The following is a 23,377-nucleotide window of genomic DNA, read 5'->3' as shown; positions in this document are numbered from 1 at the left end:
CTGCGCCCTCACTGTCTCTACCACTCACCCATGTGTGTGTCCGGGGCGTATCCCACATTCTTTGTGCTGAGACACTCCAGGATTCTTTCCCAATCCATTCCATCAGTTGTGGGAGAACTGGAGGGGAACTGTGGGAAGGCATTGGAGGACTGTCAGCTCTTGCTCTTGCATGCATCCTCGCTGCAAAGTGGGTATGTTTCAGCCCGAGCTATACCGGAGCCTGCGCTCTCACCTGTACCCCCAGCCGCGTCAGGCAGCCCGGGTTTAAAGCACCTCCAAACCCAGGTCACATGGTGTGTGGATGGTAGGGGGTTGGGGCTAAAACCCCAGGTAAGAGCCTGGGTTAACTGTGATGTGACCGCATCCCCTTAGAGGGACCTCTCTGGTCACATCCCACTGCGTTTATTAGCTCCCCCTGGAAGGAGTCAGAAGGAAACCCGCATGACCAGAATCCTTCTCTGATGTGGATAGATCATGTGATTTCCAGTGTGGGAATATACCCGTGCCTGGCCCAGGAAGCTGTGAGGGTGGTTTGGGGTGAGAGAGGCAGCCGTATCCCTCACCAAGGGGATTTCATGCACCACTGGTGCTATTCGGTAAACTCTGGTGCTGCGCAGGGTGCAGATGAGCCAACAGTAAATCCTCACCCCGAGCCCCTCCAGGGAAAGCAAGTTAGAGAGACGCTGGTGGGGCCTGCTCCTTGCTACGCCCCCGATTTGCCCATTGGCCCTGAGCACCTCACAGGATCGGGCCCTTAATGTCCATGCTGATGCACCTTTCCCCTTTCGTTAGCACGCATTGTCTCACTCACCGCACGTGATCCGTTTATCTACCTAGAAGATGGAAGACGCGAGGCAGGCACTGCCCTTTCCTAACAGAATTGGGGATAGGAACCAGGGACGTTTTATGATGGCTGTGCCTCACTGCTCTTCTGATAGACGTCTGCTTCAAGGGGCAGACAGATTCCAGATGGTATCACACCAATTGAGGAGGTTATTGATGGGGGGCGGAGGGGGCGCAGAGAAGCAGAACCAGGAAGTTGAAATGACTTTCCATAGCAGAGCCCATGTTTCTGTCCTCAGTGCTGATAGGTCAAATAATAACACAACAATAATGATTAATAATTTAAAAAAACCCGAGGCATTGTAACTGGATTACAGGATCCTGAAATCCCAAGGGAGGGTGTGGGGAAAGGAGGGAGGGTTGTTTTGCTAAGTGATTGCCAGCACTCGAGGGGCAGAGAGGGATGAGAAAACAGGTGCGTGAAACACCGAGCAACCTAACACCATTCAAGCCACAGCCAGATGCCGCCTGCATTGGTTGCCGTCCTTGGCAGATCTGAGCCCACAGGGATGCTGGGGCTGGCAAGAATGGCTCAGTCTTCCTGAACCAGAGGGTGTCAATAGACTGCAGCTGGTAAGGGAGAAAGAAGGGGGGGAAGGAATTGTCATTGGGATTTTTGTTTTGTTTTTATTTTGTTTTGTTTTCCTTTAAGGGGTGGGGGGTGGGTCTGACTGTAGCGCACAGTCGGGAGGCCTGCATTGCAAAACAACAGCCACAATACAGGCACAAATCTCTAATATCTCGCACCGGCTTTTAAACAAACAAACAAACAACAATATAACACGTCCCCCCCTTCCCAAACCTAAGGTAAAAGAAAATGGTTCATTTGAATCCTCTCTCTCTCTCTTCACAGATAACAAGCCCGAGCCATGCAGTCCTTTCGAGAAAGGTGTGGTTTCCATGGCAACCAGCAGAACTACCAGCAGACTTCACAAGATACATCACGCCTGGAGAATTACAGGCATCAAAGTCAGGCAGGGCCGAACTGCGAGCGTCAGAGGCTGGTGGCGAAAGAGTACTACAGTCAGCAGCAGCTGCCTTACCCAGGGTACGAGAACAGCGCCGTGGAGAAATATCACAGGGGAAATAAGCAATTGCCCGGCCAGCAGCTGCAAGGCCGGCCGGCCTTTTCGAATTATGCAGTCCAAGAGAACAGCCCGTACCCGGCCCGCTATTCTGGGGAGGAGAGCCTGCAGACCTGGGGAGCTCAGCAGCAATCCTTAGCCGGAGGAGTGGCAAAATATGAGGAAAACTTGATGAAAAAGAGCCCGGCTCCCGCCGGCAGCAGGCAGTACCACGAGCAAACGGCTCAGCTTCCATTCCGAACTCATTCCTTGCACCTGCAGCAGCAGCCGCCGCCGCAGCCACCTGCCTTGACGTATCCCAAGCTGCAAAGGCAGAAGCTCCAAAATGACGTCTCCTCACCCATGTCCTTTTCCCAGACCGGCCACTTTACTCAGCACTCCCAGTCCCAGTTCCCAGCATCTTCGACGTACTCCTCCGTCCCAGGAGGGAGCCAGGCAGCTCACTCCTATAAAAGCTGCACCGCGCCCTCCAGCCAACAGCACGAGCGGCCTCTTGGAGGTGCTGCTAACCTAGCATCTGGGCAGCGAGTACAGAACCTGCATGGCTATCAGGCAAACCGAATTAGCTACGACCAGCAGCAGCAACCACAACAGCAACAGCAGCAGCAGCCCTTGCAAGGAAGGCATCATGCCCAGGAAACGCTTCACTATCAAAACCTAGCAAAGTACCAACATTATAACCAGCCAGGCCAGACCTATTGCCAGACTGATGCTCCAGTGAGGACCCCAGAGCAATATTACCAGACATTTAGTCCTAGCTCAAGTCATTCTCCAGCTCGTTCTGTTGGTAGATCTCCATCCTATAGCTCCACTCCATCTCCTCTGATGCCAAACCTGGAGAATTTCCAATACAGCCAGCAATCTCTCAGCACAGGGTCTTTCCCTGCCGGCATCACTGACCACAGCCATTTCATGCCTTTATTGAATCCTTCTCCAACAGATGGGACGAGTCCAGATGCTCAGTCTGGGAACTGCAAAAACTTGCAGAAGGAGAAGATCCCTGAAAATCTTCTGTCCGATCTCAGTTTGCAAAGTCTAACTGCGCTCACCTCACAAGTCGAGAATATTTCCAACACTGTCCAGCAGCTTCTCCTTTCAAAATCAGCTGTGCCCCAGAAAAAAGGCATCAAAAACCCTCCTAGGACACCAGAACAGCTAAAAGGCCAACACTGCAGTCCAGAGAGTAGCACATACTCTGCCGAGCAGGTAGGGACCCCCCTGTCGGACCCTCTTAGCACCCCTCAGTCAGTACATGCTGAAGCTCAGGATGCCGATTATCTGAGCGGGTCTGAAGATCAACTAGAGAGAAATTTCCTTTATTGCAGTCAAAGCCGCAGTCCAGCGAGGGTCAACAGCAACTCCAAGGCCAAGCCCGAGTCGGTCTCTACCTGCTCGGTGACTTCTCCGGACGACATGTCCACAAAGTCCGATGATTCTTTCCAGAGTATTCATGCTAACCTGCCCTTGGAAACATTCACCAAGTACATGACCAATGAAAGGGAGTGCCCGAGGCTGCTCCTGAGTGCGCTGTCTCAGGAGGAACTGGCTTCCGAAATCATTGTGCTACAGGATGCTATCAACGAGAAGGCAGACAAAGCCTGGGCCAACTCCCCCACTTTAAACAAAGACCCTGCGAAATCCCCTTTCCATATAGAAAATCACAGAACGTGTCTGGACTCAATGGTTAAGAGCACCTGGTCCAACCAAGGCGACTCGGGTACCCACACCGAACCCCTGAAATTAGACAAAGCCTCTGGGGGAAACAACAGTAAGGATTTCAGCGAAGAGGTTTATGAGAATGCCCAGGTGGAGTTTACAACAACTGAAACAAAGAATGCTCTTAAAGTCACCAGTTCCATGGCATATAATTCCAAACCCAATATCCCAGCTGCTACTTCGAGTTCTGGGGCCGCCAGTTACAGCTGCTATTCAAACACCACGGCCAACTCAGTGGGTTCCGAAAATGCCATGGAGCATTTTGACTGGCCAGATGAAAGCATCAGTGAATCATGCCTGAGGTGGAAGGAGCTTGGGCCATGCCTACAATCATCAGATCTTTCCAAGGGTTTGTTCCACAGCAAATTGGCCGGGTCTTGCAAAGAGAAAAAAAATGCCTGCTGCATGGATATATGTGACGGCGAACAGCCAGCCAAGAATGAACAAGCTGAGGACTTCAGCCAGCAGCAGATGGGGGAGGAAGAGGAAGACACTTTGACGTATGATGAGGCCACCAAAGCAGATAGTGAGAGGTGGCTGGAGGATACCAGGCACTGCTGTTCAGCTGGGGACTTCAGTGAAATCCCGATGATATCATCTCCAGATCTGAAGGAGTCTGATTTGGAACCAGAAGAATATTCATCTCTGTGTGAGCTGGCTAGTTCAGAGCAGAAGTCTGTGATCTATGATACATCCCCACCTAAACCTCCTGAGAATGCTGCAGTGCTCTCCTCCAAGGATGTGCCGGTATCAGCAGAAGAAACTGTAAGCGCAGTGGAGAAAGAAAATTCAGCTCCCTCCTCTCGTTTGTCTGGACAGTCTGTTATCCTCTTAGGTCCGGCAGTCGGCACTGAAACCAAGGTGAAAAGTTGGTTTGAATCTTCCCTGCCTCACATAAAACCTGAGGAGGACACAACGGTAGGTGAAAGCGTCCTCCAGGAGAAGACAGAGACCGAAACGACCTTGTCGGTCAAGGTAAAGAAGCAAATGCTACCGGAAAATTTGCTGGTAAAATCAGAATCAATCTCGAGGGGCAAGACTCTTCGCAGCAAGAGGGTCCATTCCAGGTTGTCAGAAGGAGAGGAATCCAGCAAACCAGTACCAAGCCTGTTCAAAGACATCCAGGCAGCTGGCATGGTGGCCAATCCATGTGTAGGGCCAGATGGTGAGATGGAAACAACAAACAAAAATACCCATGGCCAGACTCCTAGGTTTCCAGCTGAAGGCTTGCCAGCTCGGATGTGTACCCGCTCTTTCACTGCCTTGAGTGAACCCAGGACGCCAGCCCCACTGGAAGGACTGAAGGTGTTGGCCCATCAAGAAAAGTTAGGGAAGAAATCAGTTTGTGGCATGAAGCAGAGAGTTGCTTTCAAAGCCAGGAAACGCACCGGAAGACCGACCCCAAAAGTTGTCCAAAATCCCAGCGATCCCACTTCTCTCCTGGTCCCAAACTTGGTGCAGAACGAGGACTTTATTGGCCAGAAGGCTAAAGGCCTAGAGCCCCAAGATGCAGAGGTGAAGGACCAAAGATCCATGATCCTGCGATCTAGGACCAAGACACAGGAGGTCTATACGAAAAGGAGAAGGGAGAAGAGGACGGCAGAGGTCAGGCTCAAAAACTGTAAAACACCCAAGAAGCTCCTTTCAAACAACCATCTACCCCCCACCTTCAAGATCACACCCCCAGGGGGGCCACACAAAGAAGGGAAGGTGGGCAAAAGAATGAAACTCCCCAAATCCGGGCCCGGAATGGGCAGCAAAATGTCTGAGCGGCCGCTGCATTCGCTGAAGAGAAAATCCACCTTCGTGTCCCCTATCCCTACCAAAAAGAGAAATTTAGTTTTACGGAGCAGCAGCAGCAGCAGCACAAAAGAGGAGAAGCCCGAAGCCTCCCCCAATCTCTTTAAAAGGATGCCGTCAACCAAAAAGGCGAGAGCTAAACTGCCCACAAAGAGCTCCTGCGAAGCGGCCTTGACGCCCCCTCCAGCTAAAGAACCCCCCAACGTCTGTATTAAAATCACCTCTCGGGCAGCATTTCAGGGGGCCATGAAGACAAAAGTGCTGCCCCCAAGGAAAGGCAGGGGCCTCAAGCTGGAGGCCATTGTGCAGAAGATCACCTCGCCGAATTTAAAGAAGTTTGCATGCAAAACGGCCGCTGCCACCGCTACTGCACACAGTAATCCTCTGAGCCCTGCCGGCGCGGAGAAGGAGCGGGCCTTAAAGAATGCAAGTGTAACCCCAGCGGTGGGAGAAGCGGGGCCATTAAACCAGGGCATGGCACAAAAGGCTCCTGCCGCTTCAGTAGCAGAGCAATTATGCAGAAATTCGAACAACAGATCCTTAAAAGGAAAACTAATGAACAGTAAGAAACTGTCCTCTGACTGTTTCAAGGGTGAGGCCTATTCATCTCCCGAGACAGTGCAGTACAACAGCAGCATGGCTGCAAAGAGCATCAGCCTGCTGCCCAAGAAGAGGAACCGAAAAGGGAAAGCAGCAGCCTTCAGCGTGGCCAAAAACCCATTGGACAGGCGTGTGCATCTCGCCCCTGCTCTGCTCCTGACGGCCAGAGAGCGGGCAGGCGCGGGGGACGCGCTGGGGAACGGGGAAGACGGACAAAGGGACGGGAAGAAGCCAAAGACCGAGGACAAAGACTTTGCCAAGAACGAACCCCCCGAGGGGAGAAGCTCCCAGACCCAAACCCGGGCGCAGAAGCAGCGAGCGAACCACTCCAACTACAACGGCTACTCCAAGAGACAAAGGAAACGGCACACCCGTAGCAAGGCCAAGAACGTGGCCTCCAGGTGTAAAAGCAGGGCGAAGCGGCGGCGGCAGCAGCAGGCCCCTCTGCTTAACCCCGCGGAGCCCGAAATCAGGCTCAAGTACATCTCGTGCAAGCGGCTGCGGACGGACAGCCGAGCGCCGCCCTTCTCCCCCTACGTGCGGGTGGAAAAGCACAACGAGTTCACCACCACCTGCACCGTCATCAACTCAGCCGGGGAGGAGGCCAGGCTCCACAAGGAGCAGCAGCCTTCGTCCTCAGCCCAGGCCCTGCTTCCCGGTGGGGCCTCCCTGCAGCCCAAAGCGGCGCTGCCTTTATCTTCCACAATGCACCTGGGCCCAGTGGTGTCCAAGGCCCTCAACGCAGCCTGTCTGGTCTGCTGCCTCTGTCGGAACCCAGCCAATTACAAAGACCTTGGGGACCTCTGTGGGCCGTATTACCCGGAGCACTGCCTGCCGAAAAAGAAATCGAGGCTGAAAGAAAAGATTAAAGTAGAGGGGCCAAGCGAAGAGGCTCCCGTGCCTTCGCCGGCAGAGAGAACGCTCAAAACGACAGATAATAATTGTACAACGAGTACAATCAGTGGAAAGCCGCCAAGGCTGGACAGTGCCGCTGACTCAGTGAAACAGAGCGCGCTCCGGTCGAGTTCCAGGGGAATGTTTAGGAAACTACAAAGCTGTTACTGCTGTGATGAGAGGACAGAGGGAGAGGAGGCGGCAGAGAAGCCCAGACGGCACGAGTGCAACAAAGCCGAGTCCCCGTCTCAGGAGTCGGTGGGAGACACGCAGGAGCACTGGGTTCATGAAGCCTGTGCTATATGGACCGCTGGGGTTTACCTGGTTGCAGGGAAGCTGTATGGGCTACAGGAGGCGATAAAGGTGGCTGCTGAAGTGGTAAGAGCCTCTCCTTAGGCTAAAGGGCCATTTGGAACGTGCACACCCGCTCACCAGCCCTACACACCCGCCTCCCGTTAGCAAAAGTCCGGGATCACCCAGATCAGAGAGGGCAGGTCAAACCCACAGTTGTGATTGTGCGTGGGGCGGGGGGGGGGAGCCTTACCATAAGACATAAGGATTGTATCCTCCAAACAAGTCGAACCACATTCTTTGCAGTCACTGGCTGGGGAGTCGAGGTGTAGCCCTTTAGGAGGCCATCCTAGGAAAGGCATTCCAGTGCCTGAGAGGCAGGCTCGGATTTCCAAGCCCGGGTGCCTCGCAGTTGCGTCCTGCAAGGTGTCGAGCCCCCTCAGCTGGAGCAAAGGGTGCACTGCACCTGACACGATTAGGCCCTCCGGATAGCTAGCGCCTCGCCTAGGCAGGGCATCCTCCTGAATGCCCCTGCGCTGGGTGCCCCCCGTTTGAATGCAGGAGCAAACAGGTAATGCCAGCAGTGCTTAGCGCCAGATTCCCAAAGGGCCTCTCTGAACGTGCCCGCAGAGACTGCATCCGCCTTTGCAGTTGAGCAGCTAGACAGACATGCAGCACAACGTCCACACGCAAATGTGGGGTTTGGCCCGTGAGGACCCTTTCTGGTATTGGACTGAAGGCTAGCGGGACGCTGTCAGAGGCTCATAGACTGTTAAGGCCAGACGGGACCATTAGATCATCTGTATCTCGCAGGCCAGAGCATTTTCACCCGGTTACCCCTGCACTGAGCCCCATGACGTGTTCCTGTTCTTCTGGGCATTCGATGCTCGTCCCGAATAGAGCCCGTTCTCTAGCCGTCCCAATAGAACACAGCCGACTTTCAAATAGGGCAATTAAAACCCCCCACAGGGCCCTTTTCACCAGCGAAACGCCACGTGCCCCCTGGTGGGAAGCCATTGGAAACCGGAACACCAATTAATGAGCAGCCATGTGTCTTTAGTATTCATTTGGGGCCATATCCTGCCAACTCCAGTGGGAAGTCAGCCTGGGTAAAGACTTCAGGGTTTGGCCCTGTATTGAGCTTTCCTTGGCATCCGCAGACTTCACACAGTGTTAATAAATAGAAGAGGAAGATGGAAGGAAAAGGGGATTTAAACATTCACCAGCCGAGTCTTATTAGGAAGAGCCAATACCTACCTCATTTTGAGTCAGACACGTGATCCTTACCTGCTGCTGTCGACTGGCTCCAAATGGCACGTTAGCATGTTCACCTTCACCTCACCAGCCTCCACGGCTCTAGTTACATTCCTGCTGTGGATGGGCGGTGGGCGACGGAACAGTCTCCCATAGCACCCTGCCCTTGCCCCCCATGCGGTTCCGGTGCTATTGCACACACAGTAAACAGCAGCACCACAGATGCAGTTAGACAGCCAGGCTTAACGGTGCGTTAATAAAAAGCTTGAGGAGCAACAATGAAAACCTGCCAATTGTCTTAAGAAATGTTGCTCCCAGGAAATTAAAAATAATGCACGGGCATAGATTGGGTTTGTCTGGTGATAGGTATCCTATAACTACGCATCAGGCCCGGGCAGAAGCTGAAAACAATGGGCGAGATTCTCAAAAGCACCCAAGTGATGTATTTGCACAAGTCCCATTGACTTTCGGTGAGACACGTGCACCTTTGAAAATCCCACTCATGATGCCTATTTTGGCCTTAAATTAAGCTTTCTTCATGCGGGAAGGTGACCCTCCATGTTCCCATAAAATTGTGGAGATCCATCACCCGTGGGGACTCTGAGATCCGCTGGAAGCAAACTGTTCCACCTTTACCGCAGCTGGCTTGGCATGCGTCTCCGGTGCAATGCTAGCTAGGAACAGGGACGGAAGGGGAAGGGGAAATGGGATGAAGAAACAGAAGCTGCCTGGCCAGATTCCACAGTGACGGGCAGAGTAGAGGGCAAAAGGACCCTTCTTCCTTCACTTCTACCCCTTTTCTTTTCTGCGCCAAAAGGATCTAGTGCAAGTAAGACGCACCATGAGGGTAATTAACCACTGGGACAATTTACCTAGGGAATGTGATGGTTTCTCCAGGCCTTTCAATCGAGACTTGATGTTTTTCTTAAAAAAGAAACCTCTAGATCCGTCAAAATTGGATGCAGGGGATAGTGGGTGATGTTGTCTGGTCTGGGCTATGCAGGAGGTCAGACTAGAGGATCATAATGGCCCTTGTTCAGCTGAAAGTCTATAAATCCATGGTTTCACCAAAGGGGCAGCCGTGCCCCAAAACACCAACTAGCTTGAGGCTGTCAGTGGATATGCCACATTGGACTGTCCCTCGGCCTGGACCATTAACACTGTCGGGCGCATTTACACCTGTGCCTAAGTGTGTCTGCTCATTTGTACACACACCGTTCCACAAGCAGAATAGACAAGCTCAAAAGCAGAGTGATGATTAGCTTCTCCGGGCAGAGATCTCTTCTGCGCCTTCTTCCGTGTCTCTGAAGCACCATGCTCAGCAGTGGGGCCACTGAACTTGTAATAATTCATCATCAGAACCTGCCGGGCAAAGGAGAGCCAATCAGGGCCAGATCCTCAGCTGGTGTCACTCGGCATCGCTCCATTGGCTTCAGCAAAGCTAACCTGATTGATGACGGCCGAGGATCTGGCCCTCGGAGTGTGGAGAGGTATCGCTGGGTGCAGATAATGGGATGTTATAAAGCGTTCTGCTGTGTTTTTACAGCATGTCATTACTGGTATTTAAATAGCTTTATGAAATAATCAGGGTTGGAACATTTTAAACATCCATTCGCCCTCTGTCCCCAGCTGCAAAGCCCCTACAGGGGTGGGTCTGTAGCGATTGCTCAACCATCCCTTGTCTTGGACCGCCATTCGCCTGCACCTCGCACTTGTACTGTTGTAAGTGATGTACCTTGGAGTTGCTGAGTCTCAGGACGGGGGAGAGGCACAGGGCCAATTCTGCTCTCGAGCTCTGCTGTAGAGCAGGCTGGCATGAGCTAGGGCTGGCGTGAGTGAGCGGATGTGGCCCGAGGATATGCTAACGCAGTGAACCCCATGTCATGGCTAGGAACTGGGATCAGTTAGCATGAGGAGGGTGGATCGAACAGTCAATTCCCCACAGTTCCAGGGTTTTCATCTTCCCCTTCTGGGCTATGCTCCACCTGCATCCTTCCCTCTGGGCCTCTGCAGGTTGCACAGTGCAAGGTGCCCTCTCTCTCCTGACCCTTCCACCTGCAGGCCCCTGGCTGGGTGTTCTCCAGCACGGCCGTTTGACGCAGTGCAGCGTACGCAGACTCCGAGTTGTACCAGGCCTTGTAAGGGACAGCTCGTGTTCCCAGAACGGTGCAGAAAGAGGAGCACACCCCAAAATTCATATACGTTTCGCACGCAGCGCAGGGCGAGCTGGAGACTGGAGCACATGAAGAGCTGGGATTCTAGACCCAGCTCTGTCCCTGACTCACTCGCTGGCCTCAGACAGGTCACTCCACCTGTGGGTGCCTCCGTAAAATGGAGAGGACAACGCTTACCTAGCCCACAAGGGGGTTGTGAGGATTAATGAATATTTGGGAACTGCTTTGAGATCCTCTGGTGGAAGGCACCAGGAAGGGCAGAGTATTTTGCCTGTTATACATCAAGCAAGTTCATTGGGCAGTCACCGGAAGAGTGTTTTGTCCCACCGCAATAAGAGGAGTTGCCTCCCCTGACACACAGTTGGGTTGCATTAGCCCCACCCCATCCCAACACCCCACTGGGCTAATGCCCTTTTAGAGCATAAAGGGTTGCCACAGCCTCCGAGCGTTCAAATTTGGGTCTGGTTACCGGTGTTCTTCGGCCTGCAATTCTGGTTCCAGTCACCGGAAAAGGGGTGGTTAACAAAACCCAGTGGTAGGCCGTGGAGAGGACAGGGTTAAAGGCTATGTCCATTGCATAAGCTCACTCGTTAGTGGTTGTGGGGGGAAAGGTGGTAACTGGGACAGAGTTCCTGTACTGGAGGGGCTAGGAAGGGGGCAGGAGTGCTATCCCAGGGACCAGCCATGTGCCCACTGAAGTCAGTGGGAGCAATGGAAGCATGCTCTGTTGCCAGATCCCCAGTAAGGGTTACACCTCACCGTCCTGGGGGAATGAATGAGTGTGGGAACGTTAGTAGGGCTCAACCAGGCTTTGTGGGGCTGAGGAAGGAATGGGGTAAATCTGAACCTGGTGGGGATGTGAAGGTGGCAGCTTCCTGGCCTTTCCGTGGCTGCCAGGGGACTAGCTAGTTCTTGTATCTGGGATTTACTTCGCTGGACCTCACTGGATTCTCTCTCTCTTTTCCCCCGCTGCCCCGTTGGTGGATTTAAAGAGATGCTCTAGTTGCCAACAAGCAGGAGCAACCGTTGGGTGCTGCCATAAGGGATGTGTCCAAACCTATCATTACGCATGTGCCATTGACACAGGTAAGGCTTGCTTAGGAGCAGAGGGATTTGGGTCATGAGGGCTTGAAGGACCTCAACTTCCTGCTCCCCAGGGTTCGGTTGTTCCTGGCGCGATTCCCGAGTCCCGTGCATGAGGAGAGTTCTACAAGGTGGGGAATAAGCCTCCATTGCGGCTGGCTCGGAGCGTTAACGCTCCATGGGATTTGGGGGTTCATAAACGAGAGGCACCAGCGCATTGCACCCAGCTTTGTGCTCCCCAATGCACTTCAGACCCGGCCCTCCGCCCCTCATGCCGGGCTTGAGTTCCCTCAGCAGGTCTGCCAGTGCACTGCCAGTTCTGACCTGCGCGCCTCCTATTCCGGGCCTAGTCCCCCCTTCACAGGAACCATAGCTGGTCTAATTAGTTTGTATTATGTCCTATTTGTGATCATTCACAGGGTGGCACTATGTGGTTAGAACAGGGGGGCTGGGAGTCAGGTCTCCTGCATTCTACGCCTTCCTCTGCCGTAGGTTTGTTGCATGTCCTTGGGCAAGTTACTCGATCTCACTGGGTTTTAGTTTCCCCCTTTGTGAAAGGGTATAATGGTACTTCCCATTCGTTCATGGTGCCAGAGTTACTGGTGATCTGTATCGGGAAGGCTCCAGAGAAGGGAAAAGCCTTTTTAACAGGCCAGGACCAAGTGCGTTATTCTCTGCACGCCCCTGCAATCGATTTTGTTACCACGCAGTGTCAGTTTGCCATGCACGTGCGCCAGAGAGATGGGACGGTATTTATGTGGCAGTCAAAAACCACTGGCCGGGTCTTAAAGGTAATTTCAGCGTGGCACCGTTGGGCACTTTGCCACGGCCAGTCTTGGAGCCTCACTCTGTTCCCCACAGATTTCAGGGAGGATTTCGTCCCGGCCAAGGGACTTGTGCAGGGAAGGGCATTGCAGTATTGTGGAGTTCGTTGCCATGTCGCAAATTTGTCGTAGGCAGCAAGATGCCCGTTGGGGGAGCTGTAAAGAGCTCACCCAGCCCCTCTCCTGGAGGCTGCTGGGAGAAGGGGGTTTGATGCAGAAAGGCAGGGTGAGAAAGGCAAGAAAGAATGAAGGGTGAGAGTGAAAGGATTAGAGCAGTGTGGGGTGCTGGGCTGAGGGGGGCACTTCTGATCCCATCCCTGCCATCCGCTCCCTGGGGGACTGGGTTGAGTCCCCGCCACACGCAGCGCCTCAGTTTATCCACGGGGGGGAGGACCCCACTGCACGGAGATGTGGGCAGTAAGCAGTTAAGGTAAAGGGGCCAGAGTCAGCCCTGTAGATCTCCGCAGGAGTCACACGGTTGGGCCTGGTGTTGGGAAAGCGCTTTTGAATCAAAGCAGCCACAAGCGTTCTTCCCCATCCCCGTCTCTCTGTGTCCCGTCCTCCTGGCGGCCTCACCGGGGGGGAGCTGTCGAGCTGGAGGAGGCTGTGAGCAGCCCCGGCCTCTTTCACAGCTTGGACTGCCGTACTGTCAGCCTTGCAGACATCCACTGGTACTGGGAGCTTTCCCGTGGAAAGGAGAGGCCTGGAATTGCTGCCAGCCCTATTCCCAGCTAGCGCCAGCTCCCCCAGCAGTCACCCAGGCACATGTGCCAGGTTGGGATGGGGCGGGACCTGCTCCACCGAGCAAGATCTCCCCAGACTCGACCCTCTGGACGGCCTGCGTCAAATCCCGCTCAAGCCACCAGGGGAAGAAGTTTGGCCAGTCTCAGCTTAGCCCTTTGGCAGAACCATGGCCGCAGCAAACCCCATCACTCATTTAGCACAACGAAGTGCGGTTGGCAGGAGAGACCCGAGTTTGGGGCCGAGGGGCAATGGTGGGACTGGGGCTTTAAGAGCAGGTCCAGGCTGAGGAGCTGAGGCAGAGCTCTGTGGGTGCTGCAGGTCGAGGGTGAGGAGTCCTGGGGGAGCCTTGGGGGGCCTGGCACAGCCCCTGCCGGGCTCTAGCCGTGGCTGACGTAAGCCAGGCTTCCCATCAGCCAGGAGCGGCCCCTCTGGCTGCTGGAGGAGGAGCCATTATGGACACTAGAGTGAGTCCCATTCAGTCCACTGCAGGACAATGCCTGTGGCAAAGGGGAAATCAGCTGGGGTAGGGAGAAGGCTTCACAGCTCCACCACCGCCCCCAGCTCAGAGCACTCAGTCCGCGGGCTAATGGCGGGTGGAGGTGGGTGGTTGTGAGAGGCTGGGGGGGACGACACACAGCTGCCTCACCCACACCCTCTAAAGTAGGGCTCTCCTTTCCGTTCGCAGGTTGCTTATTAACTGAAGAGAACTTCTCTCTGAAATGTCCCAAACATAAGGTGAGTCCAGAGCCCCCCACCCAGGAATCTGTCCTCTCCTCCTGGCTTCCCTGGCCACAGCCCTGGCAATTGTGTGTGTTCCCCTGCACAGCCCCCAGCAGGCTGAGGGGAGTGGGGGCTGGCTGGGGTAGCCCCACTGCCATCCTCCCAGCCCAGGGGCTCAGCTCATGGCCAGCCCTATGGAGCAGGAATCAAACCCAACGGCCTGCCCTTCCCGCCTGGCCTTCAAGCCACCTCTGCACTCTGGCCGTGTCGCCCTCCATTCCTGCCCCCAAATCTCAGCTCCCTCTGAAGCCCCTTTAGACACCTTGCTCTGTTGGCTTCAGCCTCTGGCAACTCGTCCCAGACGTCTGTTGCCCTCCTGGGGAAACGCACCCCCTGATTTCCCTTCCAGCTCCCAGAGAGATGGAGTCAAGTTGCCTCTAGATTCCTGCTCCGCGGGCGGCCTGAGCCGTTTGCGCCTGTCGGTGTTGTTCTGCCTGGCGTAAGCAGGCAGGGAACAAAGTGAGGTTGAAGCGGGAGCGTTGGAGGGGAAGAGGCGGGGGGGGGGGAGGGAGAAGGAGTGTCACTGCTGCTGTCACCACCTCCCCACAAAGCAACAGGAGAAGGGCTGGGACTAAAGGGCTTTGTCTTCCCTCAGGAACTCATTTCCAAATGCTGAGGGGGGGGGGCGCGATAATTTAATCAGCGCTAAAAGCACTTCCTGCCTCTCTCCTTCCCCAGCTACAGCACGTGCACCTTATTACAGGCAATCAGACGGGAGGTCGGGGCTGCACAACCCGGATCCAGAATGGGAATGTGCCCACAGCTTGGGGGTTGAGTGTTTGGATGGGGGGGGCGGGTTGGGCCAGGCCCAGCTGTCGGTTGTAATCCGGTCGGGACAAGACCGAGCAGGTCATCGCCAGCTGGTTTGATGAGTGGGAAGAAATGTGCAGATGTGTCTGGTAGCTGCTCCAGGCTGATGCCCAGGGAGGGAAGCCAGGGGCTGTGGGCCCGGGGGAAATGCACAGCACCCCGCAGACGAATAGGCTCCCACTAGCGGATTTGTTAAGCTGAAGTTGCAGAGTGTATAGCTGAGGCTGGAGGACAGGCCGTGCAGGGCAGTTCCTCTGGTACAGGACCAATGGCGAAGAAGACACCAGCGTGGGAAGGACAGGACAGCAGCGGGGGGAGGTGCACGCATCCCTTTCTCTGGAAGACTCTGGGGAGGGCAGGATACCCGCAAGCCAGCAGATGGCTAGCGTGGCACTGAATCCAAAGGGACAAGCCAGAGGAGGGCAGGTTGCTGAGAGATGAGTCCTCCTGCCCCCCGGTGGTGGCCGTTCTCTCTGTCGAGCCGACAGGCTGCAGATACAGGCCTGCAGCCTGGCTGGAGCGTGCTGTTATTTTGCCCTGTGCCCGGCGCAGGTGAGCAATGCCAGCCGCAGGGTGAACCCAGGGAGTCTCATGCCACCCTGTTCCCCGCGTGCTGGCAAAGCCAGGCCTGGAATTCAGCCAGCTCAGCGGGAAGGCAACACCATTCTCGCTCCTCCTAGGGGGGGGTGGGCCCCCCCAGAGCAGCAAGTTAACCCTTTCGCTGCCGATCCATTAACCTGTTCGGCTTCTTTTGCAGAGGCAGCCGTTATAATCCATCTGCCGGGAAGTCGCCCCTCCGCCAGGCCCAGGTCACCCCAGAGGCTCCTTGGTGCTTGTCTCAGCGGTGGCTGCCAACGACAAGATCCCACAGGGAAAGGCAAGGACGAAAGTGCAGAATGTACCCATCTGCGTCCATTCCCCCGGGCAATAGTGTTTACCTGGGACGGGGGAGCACCCAGAATACAGGCCAGGTGGGAAGCCAGTTCCAGGTTCTACTTCTTCCCTTCTGCTCCCCCCAACACTCTACCAGAGCCATTCCGGATGGGCACGGAGATCCAGCTCCAGGGTCTTCTTGGAACTCTATCCAGAGCCATTCCAGGTGGGCACATAAAAGCAGTTCCACGTTTTTCTCCTTCCCCCTCTGAACTCTACCCCGGAGCCAGTGGGCAAAGAAATCCAGTTCCAGGTTTTTCCTCCTCTCCCCTTTAGGACCTGTAACTGACACTGATAGTAACATCTTTCACCTGGGACAAGGCCCCAGGTAAATCCCGGCCTGGAGCATTTTCAGCACCTCCCTTTGAAGTGGATTCTGGGTACACCTGCTGCGGTGGGACTCCCTTGACCAGAGAGCGAAGGCGACGCGTGGACGGTGGCTTCTCTGACCTGGTCCCAGATGATGCAAATAACAAAACCCATGGCAAACACAGACTATGTTTCAGAACTACATTAGCTGCACAGGGGTGGGGGTGGGGTGGGGCAGGGCGGGGGAGGGGCAGGGAGGGGGTACAGTGTAAAAGGGTTACTGACGATGTTGTCTTACTCTGGAACAGCTGGACTATGAGAGCTTTCCAGTCCTCCATATCTCACTCTGATCTGATCTGAGATGTTGCCTTCAGCAAACCTCATGGTGTCTGTCTGTATATATGTGCTCGACATGAGAAAAAAAATGGCCTGATGTTTGAAACAACACTTTGCTCTTTTGGTTTGGTTTTTCATTTTCAGCCCCGGTCCCCTGCCGCGAGCCCCGGGGGGGCGCACGTGGGCAGGCGGGGGGCGACTGGCAGAGGCTGCTGCGGGAGACGCTGGGGGGGGTGGAAGTTGGTGTGTGCACGGGGAGGCGGAAACGTGGTTTCGGCCCTCGGAGGTTCCCCTGGTGCAGCCACACTGAAGGCTGGGCTGAGCTTCTGGACGGGAAAAGGGAGTTTGGCTCATTAGAATGATCTCAACCCCGCCTCCCTGCATTGTCTCTGGGCCTTCAGCGCCTCCCTCTTGCCCCCTCTCCTACCCCCTCTGGACCGCACTTGTGTACTGGTGTGTGCTGCTCTATGCACCCGCAGCAGCTCAGGCAGGGAGTGACAAGCAATACTTATCCATTAGACCAGTCTGGACCCTGCCCTGGCTGCTGGCTTCAGCAACCCGGCACGCCATTCTTCCCTCTGTACCCAATGCTGCCTGCTGCTGCTGTGTGCCATGCAAAGTCCCAATCCCTCCCTCCTCCCCCGCCGTGTGTGCTGGTGAGCTTTACGGCTGCCCTTTCCCCGCTGCTTGGGCTAGATAAGAGTGCATCCTTGTCATAACCAGGAACCACAGAGTGACCAAGGGGCCTGGCTGGCAGCTGGGTTCTAAGGAGCAGATGTGGATTTTGGCATTAGTCCTAGTCACCCTGCTGGGCAGAGATTTGTCAGATCTCACCCTCTCCGCAGGGCTGGCCTGGCTCGGTACGCGGCTGAGAGGCCACCTACACCCACCCAGCACTCTGCCCTGGGGGTCACACCTGGGCCAAGCTCCCATCTCGCCGGTGTGCTGGAAACTGGACTTCTGGGCCACTCAGACCCCGCAGCGTTTTTCACCTCCGCAAGGGCAGTAGCTCATCTGCTCTGTGCTGCTCAACAGCCCCCCCTTGTGCCCCGGCGCTGGTGGGAGTTCGGGGGGGCGAAGGGCGCTGCCTCGCCGTACCCTGTGACGAGCTGGCAGCCACCATGCGGAGCAGACAGTTCAGTCGCTGAGCAGCTGTAGCCTGAGCCGGCTCAAACAGCCGCTGGCATCACCTCCCGCTTAAAAGCGGGCTCTAAATACAGGCCCATGTGACGGGAGAGGGGATGGGGTCTGCAGTGCCCGCTCTCATTGCTGGAGCTGGAGGTGGCTGGGGCTGGAAGCAGTTCTAGCTTTGTTCCCATCCTTTTTTTAAAACCAGTGAGTCCTGAACTCACAGATGCCTAACCAGGCCACCTTCCAGCGCCCCTCGTTAGAATCGCCCTCGGAGAGCAGCCAGCAACCATTTAGAGCTGTAGGAATTTACCAGCCCCCTACGCACGCACACTCCCCCCCCCTTTAAACCGGCATACAGGCGCCCCGGGTCTTTGGTTCCCCAGCATTGCTGGTTGCAGCGACACTTGTGACCTGGCCCCTTTGCCACTTAGCTGATTCACTCCATGATGTCACAGCCCATTCTTTGTTCTTGCGGGAATGCTCCCTCCATCACAGGGGCTGGAGGGATAGTAAATGGATTGGGCTGAACGGGACGGAAACAGCCCGCTAGCGCAGACCTAGACCTGCCCGGCCCTTGGGTGTGTTGGCCCATTGACACCCATGAGACGACCTACGGGAGATTTCCAAAATCAGATCCATGATAGTCAGCAACGTAGAGACACGAGCTAGAGCCGCACGCACAGGTTAAAGGGGTCGGAGGCAGTTTGGGTTGGTATTTGTCCAAGTGTGTTGGATGGGATCGTTACTGAAGATTGGCCATGCTGCCAGACGCCAGAAAGAATGAGCCCGTCTGAAAATGAATTGCTGTAGAACCTCAGAGTTACGAACTGACCAGGCAACCACACCCTCATTTGAAAACGGAATTACACAATCAGGCAGCAGCTGAGACCAAAAACAAAACAAAAACAAAGCGAATCCAGGACTGTTAACCGTCAACTACTAAAAAACGAAAAGGAAAGCAGCATTTTTCTTCTGCATAGTAAAGGTTCAAAGCTCTCTTCAGTCACTGTTCCGTTGTAAACATTTGAAAGAACCACCATAACGTTTTGTTCCGAGTTACGAACATTTCAGAGTCCTGAACAACCTCGGTTCCCGCTGCGTTTGTAACGCTGAGGTTCTACTTACATAGATAGAGAAATGATAGATGTTTAACATCACACTCGGGTTGGAATCACACATGGTTGGATGTGAGCAACAACCCCCCGCCCCCAGCCTATCCCCAACAGTCTAAGCAGTTGTTGCATTGCGCCAGACAAGAATCTGGACCCCTCCCCAAGCAAAGCCAATTCACCCATTGTAACCTGTCTGTTGGTAGTAGTGTGTGCATTTCATGCTGCCACGCTTGGCTAGCCATCTCACCACCACTCACCTCGCCCTCAATGTTTGCTGGCCAAGAAATGTCTGTTGTTTCAGAAGCTTGCCACGGACCATGGGAAAAAAACTATCTGCGTCCCTGGCACCATTGCCTGACATCCTGGCTATTTTTAGTGGCATCTTGTACATATGACTGTAAAATGGTAAATCGTGTGTATTATATATTGCCTCATTATATAGTGTATATATATGTATACATATACATATATATAATATATATGAAGACTGTAAATGTTAAGACTAGTGTACTTATTAGTATATTGCTTCACACTGAAGATTGTGTGTAACAAGCTGTTTCTAAAAGATGTTTATTTTCCTTAAGAGTCAAAAACAGGTCATTGCATTCAGAACGTCAATAAAGATTCAACAATTGTTTTGGAAGTATGTGGACGTCCAGTCGTAGCCTGTTTTTCTCCTGCCGACCCTCCTCCCTGGCAATAGCTGAGGAAAAGAATGCAGGTTGCAACAGTGATTTCCCGCTGGGCGTTTTGTCACCAGCAGTGGTTCTCACTGACTCCCCATTCCCATCTGTTCCTAGGGGGGTTCCCTCTGTGCACACATCCCCAGGATAACATGAGCAAATGGAGTTCTGGCCTGCCCTTACTACTTCCTTTCCTCCCCTTGGCCCTCCTTCAGGGACCATGCCAGAACAGCTCAGCCCCCATTGGCCAGCGAGGCTGGTAGCCTGTCTTCAGGCTGCAGCACAGCAGGGGATGGGTCTTGCTCACCCCCGCGGTTGGCTGGTGCCCTGGTTGCTGGTCTGCTTTCTGCAAGGCTGCCTGTCTCTTTCGGCCCAGCAAGCCAAAGCTCCCTGTCCGCCTCCCACGCTTGACTGCTGCGTCCTCCTGGGGCCTCGCCAGTATCCACAAAACCCAGCCTTGCTCCTGGCCTGACCATGTCATCTCCCCCACTCCACTGACTCCCCTGGTTTCAGCCCAGCACGGTCCAGCTTCTGGGCTCGGAGCCCCTTCCCGCATCTGCCCTGGTCCAGGGTCCCCTCAGGTCTCCTCCCACCAACGCTGCCGGCCGTGTCTGGCCAGGTATCATTAGCTCATGCAAACACCGCCCTGCCCTCTGCCATAGCAGCACCCCTCCCCTGCCCCCCGGCCGCCAGAGGGAGCCCCAAAGCCACCCTGCAGGCCGCCTCCAGACCCCCTCTGCCACCTGCCGCGCATGGCCTAATGGCTGGGGGGAGCTGGCCTTTAGTACCATCTCCAGCCTGGTTCCCACCTGCGGAGCCTCACTGCCCAGAGCCACAGCCTCTGCCGGCTTTGCTTGCGGCTGCATCGCTGCCCGACCGCGGTGGCCACATACCAGGCACTGGCACAGCCCGGGCTCCCGCGGCTGGGCTGGCAGGGGGTATCCCGCTGCTTGTGGGCACTGCTGCTGTGCCTAGCTGGGGCACAACCCGGTGTTGGAAACGGCTCCCCTGAGGTCCCAGCGCAGCCAGATCCGGCTTGGTCGCCCTAACTGGACTGGGGGGTGATGAGAGCCCCACGCGGCAGCGAGGGCTGCGACAGACCCACGCGAGGCTCACGTCCCATGCCGAGGGCTGCAGGGATCTAGGCCAGTGATGCCACGGTGGGAGCACCGAGCTGGGTGCAGAGCGGCAGGCTCAGCAGTCAGACCCCCTCGGTAGCAATGAGCCATACGTAGGCTGGGATGCCTGGCGCAGGGGGGGCTGATCCTTGGGCTGCTGTCCTGCTGCTCCCACAGGCCCCGGCCCCGGTGCTGACAGCGCAAACGCCCTGCCAAGCCAGCAGAGTGGCGCGGGGGCATGGGGCAGGCGGGCCAGTGCAGGGAGCCAAGTGGATTGGGGGCAGGCGGGGAGCGCGAAGGGCTGGAGAGCTAGTGGGGGAGCGATGTGCCACACCAGCGCACTAGGCACTGACAGAACTGGGGGGGAGGCCCCATGGCACCAGACGCTGCACAGACATAGGCCCTGTTGGGCTACTCCACCGCGGGGCCAGCCAGAGTCCTGCCCCCCCCCCCCATCAACCCAGCTGAAGCCTGAGGATGTGACTAGTGACCCCGCATTGGTGCCCCTTCCCTTCTGCTGGGAGCCGGGCACGTGGGGCAGGCACCTGCCTACAGTAGCCTGAGGGTCACGTAAGCCCTGCCCTGATAGGTGTGTGTGTGTGTGTGGGGGGGGCAGGCTGTCCCACACCACAGGCAGACTCATGCCCATAGCCCCGCTTTCCTGTCTGGATAGAGGCAGGGAGCTCATCCCCCGTGCCCCGTCCCTGGGGACTGCAGGCTGAGAAGCAGCACCCCCCCCCCCCCGCCCTGTAGTGCTGGGCTGGAGCGCAGGGTGTGTGTGGGGGGGTTGCATGTGCACACATGGGGCTGCACCAATGCCAACGCATTGGCTCAACTGCCAGCGCTGCCCTGTGCAGGTGCCACTGAGTGCCCGCGGTGCTCCTGCCGTTACACAACCCCATAGGAAGTCTCCCGTGAGGCCTACTGGCTGGGGGTGGTGAGCCGGCTAAGCCCTTTTAGCCGTGCCCAGCCCCCTGCCTGCTGCGGGAGTGTCCCCTAACCTGGCCTTGGCCACAGCCACCCCTAAACAGCTCATGTAAAGAGACTGCCACCACTTCCTGGGGCCTGAACCCAGCATCTAATAAACTCCTGCTCCCCCGCGCCCCTTGCTCAGGGACGCCTTGGGACCGCCTCACCCACCCTGTGCTTTACGTGCGCCAGCAGCGCGCCCCGCGTCCAGCATCGCTCAGGCAAGCCGTGCCTAGGCCGCGGGCAGAAACCCAGCCATTGCAGTGGGGCACACAGCTCGTCTCTGCCCGTGCCCACCCTGGGCGTGCCCTGGCGGAGCAGCCATGGCTGGGCGAGCCTCTGCTCCAAGGGGCGGGTCCAGGCTTCCTGGTGGAGGCCCCGTGTGACGCTTGGCCGTGGGGTGTGTGGTGATGGTTTAGCTCACATGGATGAGGCTCAGACTCAGAGGTGGGGGTGATGTGCCCCCCACCCCCAGGAAGAGACCCTGTCCCTGTCAGCAGCTGCGGGGGGAGTGGAGGAGGGGCCAGCTTGCTCCCCTGTCCCCCTCCCCTCCCTGCTGAGGGGGTGGGGGCCAGCACAAAACTGGGCCTGGCTCCTCTCAGCCCTCCTGCCCTGGGACACAGACCATGTTCCTCTCCCCCCACCATCCATGCCTGGGGTCGGCTCCTCCCAGCCCCATACGACCCCCTGGCCCAGCCCAAGCTGCTCTGCTGGGTGCTGATGGCCTGGGGCCCAGGGGTCCAGCCAGTACCCAGCAAAGGGGCCAACCCTGAGCCACCCTACAGGACTCTGATCCTTGGGGTGGCTGAGCTGGGCCCAGCCCCTGGCCACCCCTCTCCCCCTCACAGCCCCGCCCCAGGAAGAGTCTGTGCCTCTGCCCTCCCCATGTGCGTCACAGGTGGTGCCCCCGTGACAAGCACCTCCCTCCTGCCCTTAGCAAGGGAAACTGAGGCCCAGTGAGGAGGAGTGATACCCCGTAGGTCATGCAGCCAGGCAATAGCCCTCAGGAAAAGAACCCAGGAGTCCTGGCTTGCCCAAGACCCTTTCCCAGCTGGAGGAGGGTGGGATAGGACCATGGTGACTCTACTTAGAACCAGCTGGGGGCTCTGGGGACCCCACCCCTAAAGCCGAGTAGCTCCTCTAGGCCCTCCCAGGCTGTGCTCGGGGGACGCTGTGCGGAGCGAGCTACAAACCCCATCGAAGGGAGCAGGGTCAGCCTCTGTTCAGCTGAAATGTGGGGGCAGAGACGGGGTCCCCCAATTTCTGCAGCAAAAGGGGCCATATTAGCAACCAGCCATTGGGAATTGACACTCGCGCTGCATCCCGCCAGGCACCCGGGGGGATTTGGCCCTAGATTTCCATGGCAACATGAAAAAGCCCAAAGCTCCAACGCTAGGGGAGCAGCTCTGAGTGCTTGGCCCTGAGCCAGCAGGAGCAGACCATGGGCACAGGGACTTCCTGCTGGGTCCATGCTCGTGCCTCTGCCCCTCCAGGAGAGGCCCAGGCCAGACGATCCTTGCACCCAGGCTGCGGCACCGGAGGCGGGGGGCGGGCAAGGCCGAGGGCAGCAGTGGCAGCTGGAGCCTCCTGATCCTTGTTTATTGCGGGTGAAACACACCCCGGCTGGATCCTGCTGGGGAGAGGCGGTGATACCACCGCCACCCCCAAATGTGCCCGGCCCTGGCGAGGCTGCGCTCTGTGACCGTCCCAGGGTGGGGTGTCGAGTCCAGCGCCCCCCCCCCCCCCCCAATCCAGCACAGGCACAGTTATAAATAAGCAGCTTTAATCGTCTGTACAAAACTCTCCAACTATGAAAATAACCTTTAAAAAGGAAACGCAGGCGAAGGGGCCAAGGCAGGGCGGGGGGCAATGCTGTGAGTCCTGGGGC

General features: G+C 56.3%; 1 protein-coding gene across 1 annotated transcript; it reads left to right on the top strand.

Annotated features, from left to right (window-relative positions):
• Positions 1–1,712: 1,712 nt before the first annotated feature.
• RAI1 (retinoic acid induced 1) lies at positions 1,713–16,043 on the top strand. The gene is made up of 5 exons (XM_065412523.1): positions 1,713–7,316; positions 11,650–11,743; positions 13,994–14,043; positions 14,767–14,858; positions 15,656–16,043. Exons 1-5 carry the CDS (start codon positions 1,713–1,715, stop codon positions 16,041–16,043), a joined length of 6,228 nt encoding a protein of 2,075 aa, XP_065268595.1.
• The last annotated feature ends 7,334 nt before the right edge of the window (positions 16,044–23,377 follow it).

This window comes from Emys orbicularis, chromosome 10 (assembly GCF_028017835.1).
Source record: "Emys orbicularis isolate rEmyOrb1 chromosome 10, rEmyOrb1.hap1, whole genome shotgun sequence".
NCBI classification, from domain to species: domain Eukaryota; kingdom Metazoa; phylum Chordata; order Testudines; family Emydidae; genus Emys; species Emys orbicularis.
The sequence above is the reverse complement of the archived record's forward strand: the minus strand, read 5'-3'. Positions and strand labels throughout refer to the sequence as shown.

Bases quoted from the DNA above. Each gene is read 5' to 3' on its own strand.
- RAI1 (XM_065412523.1), top strand. From the start codon at position 1,713: ATGCAGTCCTTTCGAGAAAGGTGTGGTTTCCATGGCAACCAGCAGAAC. The intron at 11,744-13,993 runs GTAAGGCTTGCT...TTCCGTTCGCAG, and splicing joins CGCATGTGCCATTGACACAG to GTTGCTTATTAACTGAAGAG. The intron at 14,859-15,655 runs GTTGAGTGTTTG...CTTCTTTTGCAG, and splicing joins AATGTGCCCACAGCTTGGGG to AGGCAGCCGTTATAATCCAT.